Below are 14,339 nucleotides of genomic sequence, written 5' to 3' on the forward strand. Positions count from 1 at the left end.
CGGGAAATGTCATGCCCCTTACCATAGCCACCTGCCAGCTTCAAGTGTAAATATTGCGTCAAAATCTAATCAATTTGAGCACGACTTAAAGGGGTCATCGGATGCAAAATTAACTTTTCAAGTTGTTTGAACATAAATTTATGTTGGAAGTGTGTGTACACATCCATCTTATAATTATAAAAATCCACCCAGTGTTTTTTTTTTAAATCCCTATTTTAAAATCCCCTTTCTCAAATCAGGCTGTTCTGAGGTTCCTGTCAGAATGAAGTAGTTCTGCACAGGCCACTCCCACGACAGTTGATTGACAAGTCCATCTTACCTTAAGACCAGCCCTGAGTGAGCTGTCTGCCATTGTGTCGACTCCGGTGCAGGGGAAGACAAGATGTCACCGATTAAGCGATTGAGGTGCTTTATTGTTGGATGTAATAATGAATATAGCAATCGTCATTTACTCCCGACATCTGAGCCACTGAAGACGCAGAGGATTAACGTTACTTTCGCTTTGAAGTGAGTGCACCGCTCCCGAACTGCCTAAATGTCTATGTTCACGCGAATCATTCGTGATCCAGCCTCATCTACAGAAGAAGTGAGTATAAGGGTTTTTTATGAATCTTTGCAAATCGCCTTTCCTAATAATGTGCTAATTAGCAAGTTTCACGATGAATGCAGCTAAAGTAAACAGTCTCTCTGAGAGCAGCTCGGAAGAGAGGGGTGGTGCCAGCAGAGCTCATTAACATTTAAAGCAACATGGACTATAATGGCTTGATAAAAACAGAGCTGATTTTGACAGGTTTAAAGAGGTGTTTTTTACACTAACATTGAGAAATTTTAACCGAAGTATGTTATTGACTTTTAATTAAGACCCTAAAGAATCATATCAACTTGTGCAAAATGGGCATCCGATGACCCCTTTAAACCCGGATGATTGTAACCACTTTAAGTTCGTCTGCCTGTGAAAACACTCGTTGCCTTCTCTAGTGCAGCTCAACCAGGTCTCATCCCATTCGTCGATATTTGCAATATCACAAATCCCGGAAAATATGCATTGTAGTCCAAACGAGTCGTTCATTGTAGTTTTTGAAAAGTGATTTCTGTTAAATATCTCCTTTTGAAGTGGGCTTTGAACTTTGGAACTTTGCAGATCTTTTTTATGCTCAACATTACAGACTAACTAAAGTTGAAAAAGTGAAAAAGCATAATAGGACCCCTTTAAAAAAAGAGAAATCATTGCAATTTGTTGCATTTTATTGCTCACCATCTCAAAGATTGTGGTATCACCTCATTGACCTCCACTTCCTGGAGATGTTTATAGGAATGAAGAGAATCTCGAGATCCTCCACTGAGATGATGGCCTGCTCTAGAGATGGGCGGAGTCCACTTTGAGACAGCTCGATAATTGGTTACCTTGTGTTTTAGGGCAGGGCTTGAGGAGAAGGAGCAGCTTCTGTAGAAACAGAAAAAAGCTTCCGAAGTGAGGAGACAAAGATCGAAGATTTTTTCAAAGATTTTATATGAGACAGCTTTAGGTTAGCACATGGCTCCAATGCTAGAATTCAAGATAATTAATTCAGGCCCTGTTGTTAGATTCTTTCTATAAATCAATGCTAGTAAATTACTATTGTGGAAAAAATTATTCGGAAATGCTAATTATCATGGTTGCTACCAATTACAATTATTATAATTCTTTTAAGTGTTTCATTTTTGACGTTAACATATGGTGCCATATTGAAAGCTGATTAAATTTCTTCCTCCGTTGCTTTCACTTCTGTGAAGAGGGACAGAGTGTCAGAAGTTTTACAATAGATGTGAAGCTCTGGGAAAGTACCTGCAGCGCTTCCCCATGGAGAGACTGCGATTATGATTTGGTAGGGAAACTTTAGAGCTGCTGAGAACTATGTTGGCCGCCTGCGGAGAGGAGAAACCATGGGCTCTTCTGCTCTGTAGAGACGAACAGGGAAATAAAATATATTATTGCAGACGAACAAAACTATATAGTGGATGACCTCACTATATATGACCTCACTGATGACGTCATTTTCATCCATGTGTGAATGTTTAATGGGTGTTAGTAACCAAAGTGAGAGTGAGATGAGTGGATGAGTTAGCTGAGTGAAATGAAACCTGAACATTAATTAGGATATGCAAAATCTATTTCAAGTGATCTTTTTGATTAAACAGATCAGCTCTGTAGTAAAGCATTTGTTCATACCCTAGTCAAATTTGAAATGTGAGCATAACATTGCGATTAGAAATGTCCATAAAATCATTTAAAAAACCATTTCAATAGCACATTGATTTGATAAACTATAATTACACACTGGGTTGAGGGAGAAATCACTCTTTCTAACCAAGTTCACATACTTGAATAATTCTGTGACATTTAATTCAACAGCTTCATTCCTATATCTGCTACTGTCGGGCCGTGGTTTTGTAGGTCATTAGATGAATGCATAAAACAGCAACTGAGGCCTGAATACGGCTTGTTGGTCCAGCAAGATTTTTCCCGTTTGGTTCAGGGTCCATCCTAATATAACTTATTTAAATTAATTTAAATTGCAGCTGAACTGCAGGGGATGTAAAATATCGTTCAGAAGTCTTGGGTCGATACAATTTTTAAAATGTTTCTGAAAGAAGCTTTTTATGCTCACCAAGGCTGCATTTATTTGATCAAAAATACAGTAAAAACAATCATAATGTGAAATATAATTACCAATTAAAATGCATTTTAATTCATTTTAAAATGTCATTCACTCCTGTGATGGCAAAGCTGAATTTTCAGCAGCCATTACGCCTGTGTCACATGATCATTCAGAAATCATTCTAATATGCTGATTTGGTGCGTAAGAAACATTTAATATAATTATCATGGTTGAAAACAGTTGAGCTACTTAATATTTTTGTGAAAACCATGATACATGTTTTTTTGGAATCTTTGCTGAAAAGAAAGCTCAAAGGAAAATAATTTATTTGAAATATAAATCTTTTGTAACATTAAAAATATCTTCACTGTCACTTTTGATCAATCTAATGCGTCGTTACTGAATAAAAATATTCACTCTTTCTTTCACTTTTGAATAGTAATGGGAACACATTTGTTTGATTTTGTTTCATGACTTAACTAGAACGGATAGTGAGCTGCGTGCATCTGGGAGCCATGTGAACACTGTCAATGATGACAACCGCAACAACCACTCGGCAAAACATTAAAATCTAATTCCAGCGCCGGATTGCCACTCGTTATAACACACACTAACAAAATGAAAACTCTTGCTCAGCAATTAAAGATGCTTCCTCTGTATTATATACATCGCTGCTGCAAGCAATTTCATGAAGTGGTGTGGACACGACCAGCCGTAAATGACACCTATGATTGCTCTTGTGTTTTATTAGTGTTGTACAGCATCTCATCTCACTTCCCCTCACTTGTACAGACAGATAAATATAGGAACACACACACAGGCCAAAGACAAAATAAAGGGATCATGAAGTTCTGAAGAGTGGCCACATAGAAATGTTCACTCAGTGATATACAGGTCCCTCAGTGAGGGAAAGCCACTTTAATTAGACTTTACATTTAAACTGCAGATTAAACGAGACACACTCTGATTATTCTTCCTTTCGACTTCCCCAGTCAGGAATTAATCTCAGACAAGATAACATTAATGAATTCCTAAACTATTTTTTTAAGTCCCCTCTTAAAATCAAAGCCATTATCTAACAACAACCCAGCTATCCAAGAACAGCCAGCAATAAGTAACCCAAGACCCCCACTCGCCCCAAATGTTGCTAGAGCTGGAAAAGACAGATAATGCAGTTATTCCAGTTAGTGAAATCTCCCTCCCTCTGCCTTTCTCGTGGAACATCATTAAAATGATTGAGTTTGACTTTAAAGTAGTTTGGGGCCTTACAGCTGAAAAAGCATGTCCATCTAACACTGCTGCTTCCTTGGGGACCTGTTAGCATTGTTCTTCTCTCCAATAAGAAAATTGGATGATTTCTGACCACCCTTTCATCGCCTCAGCAGGGTGAGAAAACTCAGAGGAAGAGAAGCAGAACAGAAGCTTTGCTTGCCGCTGTAATTGTAAAAAAAATTCTGAAGGAGGGGTGAAACATGCAAAATTCAAGTGAAGTCTGAACAAAAGATTGGAGCTCTCCCTATCAGCCTCTTCTTAAATTAATTTTATAGTCGTCTGCTACTAACTCAGCAGATATTGGTGATGATTATATAAGAAGTCCAATTAAAGGTTTGCTGTGCATGCTTGGATTAGCAAGAGACACTGATCTGATATGCTGCACCCTGTGTCATTTACGCACTATATACATGTTCATATAAATGATTTTGGTATTAAAGCATCTGTAAAGAAATGTAAATGTAAACCATTGGGAATAATTTAAGCTTGATTACTCACTCTCATTGGACCTGATGACACACATTGGAACATGAGCCATCAACATTTGTGTATGGGATGAGAATGAACCGCCAAGTGGCAGCAGAGAGAGACTGATTTTCCAGTTTGGATAATGTAACTCTATTCATCCAGTTCTTCATCAGCTAGGTGGCTGGCTGCCTTTGACTGTTGCATCAGATAGATGCAGTGTTTACTCCCCAAGCTGCATGCAGTGTTATTTCTGTCAGCTTGAGGGATCTTCGGAGCAGGTGGGAAAGCAGTAAAGCCGTGGAGGGCATCATTCCTCCAACTGCCTGCTGGCCAATTGTATTCATTACAGGGGACTTTATTTGAATATCCATAACAGCACATGTGGGTGACTTGATTTCCAACTGTACATGTATATATTTGGTATATGCACAGGTGTAGGCTTTTTTTGGACAAGCGATCATTATGTGTATTGTCAGCACAAATGGGGACTTCATGCAAATTGGCTCTCTTGGACATAAACAAACAGCAGCTGCGAGACGTCACCTTTTGAAGCTGGAGGGTGCTCTCCAGTCTGGGGCTGGATTTAGACATGAGACCCGAGGTATTGATAGTACAGTCCCTCAAGTTGCGATTTTCAGTCAGATGGGCTCTATGCTTCTCTCTTTGTCTCCTGCAAAGTGTTAACACATTTTTAAACCACAAAATGTAATTTTCTGTAATGAGACTCGGGTCAGTGAAACATAAGAGAAAAGCAACAATCTAGTTTAGTTTGCGACAAATTTTTACAAATGTACTTTTTATATTCATGTTGGTTTTGTATGATTTAAAAAATATTCCTTATGTCTTAAAACATGAGTGTACACATTACTTTAAAAAATGTTTTAAAGAAAACTTTTTTTTTCTCACTACAAATATCATAAATTATTCATTTAAAAAATATTGTTTTTGGGGAGTTGCATCATATGACATTTTACAAACCTTCCCTTGTCACGAAAATGTTGAAATTATTTCGATATTTCATGAGACCTTGGCACGCGAGACCAAAGAAAAACAGCTTTTCAAATATTAATAAGCAGGGAAGTAGTTTTGTTAAAATATTTATTTTCTAAGAAACAACAATAAAAGATTATGCCAAACTACTAAATAATGTTTTCTTTTCAAGAATTTCATTTTTAAATAGGAAATCATAGAAGAGGCACAAGCCATTGTATGTATGAATTGCAATTTTAATTAATTTTTGATTGTCTTTTTATTTGTTATTATTTATATTACCTTCAAAAACCAAATACACTCAGACTTATGTTGAAACAATGTTATTCCAAATTCCAAGGATGATTGGGACTCACTTGTTTTTGCAGTAAAGAGCCATGCAAGCCAATCCCAGCAGGCTGATCCCCATGGCTATGCTGAAGATGGACAATATCTGTCTCTGATAGGTTTCTGCACTCTCTGAAAAGACAGACAATACAGTAGCACACACTTCAGGCTTTATTCACAGTCATCACTATGCCAGTCTTGATTGAACAAAAGAATCTTGTGTAGCTAATTGGCTCTTATAGGTTGTAAAAAAAAAAAAAAATTCAATGCCACAATAATGGAAACATTCCCAGTGCAAGAGAACTTAAGAGACAATTGAAAAGGGACCATCTCAGAATTAATCTGCTAGTTCTATCATTTCAGCATATTTAACTAGCATGCAAACATGTGCACAATTACATTTGATTTGATGATCAGGGACAGACAGCAGAGAAACATGCAGGGAGCTGTCAGCTAGACATTCATTTGTGTCAGAGGTCAGGCAGGCTTGAAGAATCGGCCTAATGATCGGTTCATGGGCAACCAGCACTACTGAACTGTATTTGAATTACAGGAAGTAGGCCTGGACGATAAAATGGTATCGATATTTATCGACAGTACACCTTCGATATCTATAGAAAAATTGTTTGATATAGCGCACGATATTGGCACGTACATATAGAAGCTCAATGCGGAGAAGATCTTGAATGGATTAAAACCAAAACCAAGACATTCACACAGAACGCATCTACAGCGCATTTTTTAGACAGACAAATATGACTGCTGCACTTGCGTCTCACAGAAGAGATGTATAGAAAGCCATGCAAAGTTAAACCAGTTTAAACTTTTAGAAAACACGTCACGAATTTGTGGAGGTTTATTCCTTTTCACTGCGTCTCATATGTTTTTAAATGCTTCGGCTCTTTGGATTAAGCAATGCATAAATACATGATGCTGTTTTGTTCATAATTGTTTATGCAATTTACGAAATTATATTTGATTTTTATGAGTTAATTTAGACGTAATGCACGTTTTTATAGAGTTGCTTCCTTGTGTTGACAATTTAAATGCGCTGCATTATTTTGCTCATTGCGCCCTCCTGTGGCCTCGGGAGTCAATTAGACCTGTACAATAAAGACCTATTTAATCTGCATATAAAACATTAGAAATGAGATATTTGTTTAATTTTTATTGTGTTTGATTGTTAAAACAAAAAATATGTGTTGTTTGTCTCAATAAATTGTGTTAATTATAAATACAGTGGTTAAATAAAAAATAAAAAAAATTCTATTGCTTTTTGTTTTAAAAAAGGTTATAAAAAATGTCAATAATTATCGATATCGAACTATATGAAACATTATATCGTTTATAATTTTTTTAGCTATATCGACCAGCCCTTACAGGAAGTGGAATTTACTGAATTCTTTTTTTTTTTTTTTAAATAACAGGGAAGTGTTTTTCCATCTTGGTCCATGAAATGAAAACTATTGCTTGTCTGTCTGTAGAGCCTATAAAACCTTCTGACATCAAGAAATTGTAAACTTTCAAATAAGGCATTGTCAATCCATCGTTCACAGTTAACTCGACCAAATCTTGCTTTTCTGGTTATAAATGAAACTTTCATGTATTGGATTTGAAAAAAGCATTCTCAATTCACACATAAATTATCATAACCCTGATTAGTAAGGAGTTGATCCTCCCTAACAACTTGTATTCATCTGGGAGAAGTTTCACTCGATGTCAGAACATCAATGCTGAGATTTGCTGTGTGACTCATATCCTGCGATTCAATTAATTGTAAAAGTGTTCAAAGGGATTCAGGTCTGAGCTTTGTTCTTCAAAGCTAGTTCTAGTACACCAGAATCAGTAAATAATCTATATAGATCTATCTTTGTGTACAGGAGCAGAAAATGACCATCCAAAACAGTCTAGCATCATGTCTGTGGAAAACCAAGAACAGCTAATGGGATAGCAGAGACTGAACACTGGTTCTCACAGGACATTGAGCCCTGGTTTGGTGGAGAGTCTCTGCGAGCAGATGGCTTGACTCCCTCACAAACACACACCCGTGACTGAAATGCTCTCTCATGCCACAAATGCACAGAGCTGACCATTCTCAACACCCCCCTCCCATCTCTCTCTCTCATGGAAAACGCTCCATAATGGCCACAACTGGACTCGCTCACCATCCAGATTAAAATCACTGAGGCAGTCATTTCCGAGAAGCAGAAATGCATATCAGTTCCACTTTAACTATCTCTCCTTCTCTGACAGTTTTTGAGGAAATCTTGAGGCGAGCGTGTGAAGCACAACTAATGGAAAACTTCACAGGAATCACTCGTTCACTTAAAGAAATGCTTTCAGTTGTTAGGCACATGAGAAAGGACGGTCGGGTAGGGGGTGTGGATGCAGAAGGGGAGAAAGCCTGTGGAAAATTCATTTTCACAGCAGTTTTTTGGGCTTCTGTTTGTTGACACTACTTTAAGTCTGTGGATACTGTGGTTTGCCAGGGTAAAGGCATCTCTTTAGCACTTGGCTGTGTGATTTTTCTCATCCCCAGAGACTTGCTATGCAACATGCCACCTCAGCAAGGTGCACACCTTGGGACTTTGCTGTAATTAACAGCGACACACATAGCAACACTCACAGACAAACACAAGCAGACACATGTATGCGCACAAGCCACACAGACCACATCAACCACACAGATGCTGCCCTGTGCCTTTACAATACATTTCTTTTGTTCTGTTTCCATGGAAACTCAAGAACATTAAGCTTTTGTGAGGAACAGAGAGCATCATGTGTGTTTGTATACATTAATGCTGGTCAAGAATGAGAGGTGAAGCCTGTGGGTGTTTATTTTTTGCTAATGCTAGATTTAAATTTATAGGAAGTTATATGGGAAAGAGCCTGTCTTAAATTCTTTTTAACCATTTATAATCACAGTTTTTTTTACCATTTAAATGGATTTGCAGTGCGAAGAATGCATCTCAATTCAAGTCTCTTAATTCAAATGTGGTCATAAAATCTTTAAAATTATATAGAAAATTAATAGTAAATGATATAAAAATAAAATATGCAAAAATATAATTATATATAATTATATATATTAGATAGAGTACAGCATGTCACACTACAGAATTTTCCAGAATTATTTCATATCACTACTTCTGTGCGCATGTTAATGAGGGAGAAAAGAAAAGGGGTTAAAGAAATAATAATAATAATAATAAAAAATACATTTTCTTACCCATAAACTCAATGCCCAGCTCATCTGCTGCTTCAGGGAGTAATAAAAAAAGAGAAAAGTGGTTAAACAGATGGAGAGAAAGACAGAAACAAGGAGAGAGATGTTATCATACAGATTTCCACAAACACAGACATATTAAATCACCCAGATAATAACCGTGAATAAAAAGCCAGCGAGTTTTGTCAACTAAAACTGCTCATTGTTCAGAAAGAGAAAAGCTTCTGTAGTGGCATCGTTTCGGCAACAAAAATAGCTTTCTCTTGATTACCCAAGATACAAGCAACCACAATACTGAAGAGGGAGAAGCAGTTTATAATATAAAGCACATAAAGGCCTGTTAGTTGCCTGTAGAAAAGACATGCTCCCCAAGAGAAGCTGGATTTAGTCAGAGACAGGCTTTAGAAATGCCTCTTTGTCAACTGTAATGCCCAGGAGATGCTTATAATTGTCTTTTTTAGTTCCAAAATTGTATTAATTCATCCGAAAGCTTCAACCAATATGCCTCCTCTTTAAGGGAGTCTTCTCCAGCAGAGCACCGCACAAGCAAATCGCCTTTGTAAATGCAGTCACTCCCTCTCTTTCTCTCTCTCCTCTATTCCACTGAAGCCTCAGAACTGCTGGTACTGATAAAGAGAAGAACACTCATGCTCTCTTCATTTGAATAGTCCCCTTTTTCACGCCACTGTAATATAATCTCATTTAAATTAAAATGAAACCCTCACACTTAATTGCTTTTCTGACAGAGGTGGTCTAAGGTTTTTAAATAGACTGCGACTTGCCCGAGAAAGATTATTTTAGTGGACATACTAAACTTACTAAAACACAGTGATCAAACACAGTGACAGAAAACCTTCTGTCAAATGATGAATCGCCACATGTAGCCTCAATTTTTGCATATATTCATGCGGCGATTTCAACATGATCTGTGAGAAAATAATGAGCCGAAATGTCTATTTTTTTTTTTCCTTTCGAAGAGGTTGTGCAGCGGTTCTTAATGAGAATGCAAGGAATGGTAGTTTTTGCCAATTCCTGCTTATGATTTAAATTCATGGTGAATAAGGACAGAACCCTTGTTTACTGGCAGCCACACCATAGCGCAGGCACAATGAAGTATGAGGAATCGCTTAAAGGTTGTTTTAAATGCTAATGTAAGCAGAATTGTTGGATATATTCCTACCCGAGATTTTTGCACAGTGTCTCTCCTCTGGGCCTTTTGAATTCACAGTGTTTTGTGGTATACGGCGAGATAAAAAAAAAAAAACACAACAGCTCTGTGAGACAAAAGGGCCAGGTGATGATCCAGCGGTTATGTCGTATCCCTTCTGCCAGCATTGCTTGGCCCATTCATGCTGCGGCTGCCTCTGATTGCCCACAATAACTGCCACATTCATTCAGTCATAATCGCTGTGCTGTCATGAGCCACACACACAAAGTCATTAAGCACGGATATGCATGCATTCCTCGAATCCTGGCAGCAAGTTCCTGATGTACTGTTCCCATAAACCACAACCTTCCAGCCGTTGTCCTGTCACCCTTGGGAGACATTTACGCCATCGAAGAGAGATGGGACCCAGCGCACTGAATGATAGCTGGTCAGTCACTCAGAGATTCAGTGGAAGAACTACAAAAATTAATCAAATCCTTAATCCTTCCGTTAGTTGGAGCAACAGGCGAAAGCTCCTTTGTGCAGCTTACTTACATAGCTTAATGCTCGAGAGATAAATACTTAAATGAGAGGGGCCGCTGTCCCCTGAGCAAGCCAGTCGTGAAATCAGTCTCTCTTGAGTCACCGGCTGAATCCCGGGTTTATCCACAGCTTGGAGAACGGCTTCACTAACCAAACTCCTTTTTTTTAGCCACTACAACCAGATTAGGGAATCAGAACATGAGAACCAAATGAGTAAGATGTGAACAAATCATTTACATCAGTTTTGTGAACCAAATCAAACAATAGATTCAATTTAAAAGAGTGATTTGTTCATGAGTCAGACAACACTACTTCTCTGTTTTTTGCAAAAAGCTATAATTTGGCTTTAAAATGAATTGGAATATAGTGCACGATACCACTTTTGATGATACTTTTATGCATTGTTTTTATGGCCTAAAAATATCTGTCCCCAAAAGAGCATAAAAACGAATTTTCTCTTTTTGTGTTCTGTGGAAGAAAGAAATTCATACAGCTTTAGAACAGCATGAAGGTGAGAATTGTTTCAATTTTGGGTGAATTACACTTCTAAAACCTCTCATACAGTGCAGTCAAAATTCCTCATATTGAGCAGTGGTGTTTCTGCAGACACTGACCCGCAGTGTTTTCTCATGCCAGGGAGCTGGGGGGAGGTAGGGGCCAAGCAGAAGCAAGGCTCTTTGGATCATCTCTTATGTGGTAGTCGATATGGAGACAAAAACGACAGTCGACGGATGATTTGTGCTAGTGTGTTGAGCAGAGATAGATTGTGAAAAAGCTCAGGGGACAAAAGACTAGGTGGCAGATAAAGCCAAGCCGCCCCCAGGGGGTGATTTGTGGCTCATTTGGTGGGTTAAGTGAATAAAGATGCACTGAGCCATACACATCAGGCTCAAACTAAGAATGGGAAAAACAAACATTGGCCTCTACAGGTTGGAATAAAGATACATTGAAAACATAATAGGTTATGAAAAAATAGTAGATAAAAGATATTGAGTACTGTGATTGCTACTCATGCGGGCCGCTCCAAAGCCTGATGTGTTTGTTTTCATGGCCGGAATGGATTGTAATTCAAGCATAATCTGGATTAACTGGCTCATCTCTATCAATGTTGTATAGATGGATGAAAAAACACATTTAGCAGATTTGCAACAGCACTGGCCTAAAATTGCTGTAATGCTAAACGGTGTCAATAGGAGGGTGGAGGAGGCAATACCAGCAGGATTGTGTAGGTGTATCCATGAAGAAGATGATGGCACTGCTAAAGATGAGGGCTCCATCTCAGGGCATGATGGATAGCAGTGATATGAATGCTCTCATTGAGAAAATCAGATATGAAAGAGAGGTATCAGGGACACAAAGTTGGCCTTGGCAGAAAGGCTACAGAAAGATCCCATTACCAGCCACTCAGTGGGGTCAGAAACTCAAAGTGCACTAAATGGGAGTTTAGGTTGCCGTCTCACTCGCTGTAAAAGATCACTCCCCAAAAGCTAGACAATTCATACAACATAAGCCATTCTGAGAAACAGTCTCGTTGCAGATTCATCTGTGTGCTGGACAGCTCTTTTCTCCGCTTTCTCCTTCCTAGGCTTCGACTTCCTTTCATATCGGTATATTAGCTCTCGGAAAGTTGAGTCACAGGAAGAAGAGTTTATGAATCAAGGCTTTGTGAGGTTTCACAAATCTCTCCAATACCATCCTGTAAGAAAGCAAAGATCTTTCTTTGACAGCTTTTTCAGTGACTGAACTTCCCTTTGGCTACTTATGCTCCAAAGTCCTTTTTTTAACCTGTGAGACGCTCATCTGGCACAGAAATGGCTAATGACTTTAGCATCGACCTAAAATTAGCAAAGCAATTACTTTCATTCAGGGACTTCAGTAATGGCAGGGGAAATGTACTCTTCATGAAAAATAGTCACTTGATAACATTTCGTAGCCATTTTCAGCCTTGTTAGAGTCTGCAATCACATTGTGTAGCAGGACAATGAAAGTGAACAAGTTACGCACTATATCTGTCACACTAAACAAAATTCTGCTCTTGCAGAGTTAGAGATCAGCTTTACCATAGAGAAAATAGCATATGCAAATGCTTTCTGATTTTCATGAGAGTGTGGCATTGTAGGGTGATGGCAATTTCAGCACTTAGAGCGAGAAGTATAATTAACTACTTAAGCAATACACGGTTCTGAGAAAATGACAGAGAACTCTCAGCCCTGGAGGCTAAGAGACTCACCTGATGCTAGAGAGGCAGGAAACTTCTGAAACTAAGACCGGAAAGCAAGTAAACGAAGTAAATTACGTTCTCTCATCTTTGGTTTGCTGTATCATGAAGCATTTTGTTACTAGTAGGAAATAACTCAATAACTTTGTGTTTATTCAAACGACATTAATTTTTCCTGTGTCCATGTATTAAGCCCAGGAAAGAATAGATTCCCTCATATTTTACCTTCAAGTAAACATACAGTGACAAAAATACATACTTGGGTCAGATAAGATGGAGTCTGTCTTCGGGACAAACTGGTCACAACGAAGTCCACGGTAACCCTCTTTACACCTGCAAAAGAAGAAGAATGTTCAACATTTCAGTGTAGAAATATAAATGACCTGGTTGTTTTCATTTTATTGTACAAACAGTTGGAACATTGGAATTATATACATATTAAAGCAAGGATACATTAAATTGATCAAGAGTGACAAAAGTTTTCGCAGTCATCATTTACTCACACACAAAAGTGAAAGTTTTTGTCCATACATTCAAAGTCAACGGACCCCATTTATTTTCATTGTATGGAGATAAACATATTTCAAAATATCTTCTTTTATGTAGTATGATGACAGAATTTTGGGGTGAACAACCTCTGTGGTGTGACAAATGCATTTTTAAGAGTCCAAATATTACATGCAATCTCTCAACTAATATGAAGTCATAAAAACAGCATTATCTAATTATACAGTAAGTAGAAAAAATGTTTAAAGTTCTAGTTGGAGCATGTCACACTGCAGGGCACCGCAGTCACTGCTTGACATGTCATGCCAACCCATTTAGAATACAGAAGTGGCATTCATAATACTGCGTCCACATGTCCATCCATCATTGTCGTTTTCAGAGAGAGATTGACTCAGCATTAGAAATCACAATATCCAGAAATGTTATTAATTAGCCTCATGCAGAAAAAGACCAGGAAGTAAAAGAGGGAGGGGTGATAGGGACAAGAAAGAAGAAGAAAAATAGGGATAACAGGGCGGGTCTGTCCAGAGCTCAGTGGTGCCTGCACTCGCACAGATAACACAGTCTTGACATTTATGTCACATCCCCACTGAGCTATGGGACCGTATGGAAAAGGAGGCGACATTTGACTAGACTCTTACTGTGAGATCTATTTGAAACGGGACTTCTTCCAAAAGTAGCAATGTGTTCTGAATCCGTGTGAAGAAGAACCACAGAGAACACTAGCTGCCCTCCAGCTAAAGCATTTCAGACATCTTCTAATCTCTCTCTCAGTCTCTCTCGCCCTTTCTTTGCATTTTTTTTTTAGATCTTACGTCTTCCAACAACTGTAGTCTTCCCCTGCGTAAATATAAATACAACACACCTCCGATGGTGCAAACACATACTCCCCATTTACCAGCAGCTTTGCATCTTTTATTCAGCACATGTTTACCAGAAAATTTTTCTATTCTGGGATCTGCCTCTGTGATCACTTCTCTCCTGTGCAACGCTAACATAATT

General features: G+C 38.3%; 1 protein-coding gene across 1 annotated transcript in view; it reads right to left on the minus strand.

Annotated features, from left to right (window-relative positions):
* The window catches only part of LOC107689960 (pro-neuregulin-3, membrane-bound isoform-like), a 149,480-nt gene that overhangs the window by 5,725 nt on the left and 129,416 nt on the right, over window positions 1-14,339 (minus strand). Inside the window, exons 4-9 of the mRNA XM_016488169.1 lie at window positions 13,090-13,163; window positions 8,926-8,955; window positions 5,726-5,828; window positions 4,923-5,049; window positions 1,826-1,938; window positions 1,256-1,444 (exon numbers count right to left, since the gene is read on the minus strand). Of these exons, the coding sequence (XP_016343655.1) occupies window positions 1,256-1,444; window positions 1,826-1,938; window positions 4,923-5,049; window positions 5,726-5,828; window positions 8,926-8,955; window positions 13,090-13,163 (636 nt within the window). The remainder of the gene's footprint in view (window positions 1-1,255; window positions 1,445-1,825; window positions 1,939-4,922; window positions 5,050-5,725; window positions 5,829-8,925; window positions 8,956-13,089; window positions 13,164-14,339) is intronic.

This window comes from Sinocyclocheilus anshuiensis, unplaced genomic scaffold, assembly GCF_001515605.1.
Source record: "Sinocyclocheilus anshuiensis isolate Anshui unplaced genomic scaffold, SAMN03320099.WGS_v1.1 scaffold1541, whole genome shotgun sequence".
Taxonomy (NCBI): domain Eukaryota; kingdom Metazoa; phylum Chordata; class Actinopteri; order Cypriniformes; family Cyprinidae; genus Sinocyclocheilus; species Sinocyclocheilus anshuiensis.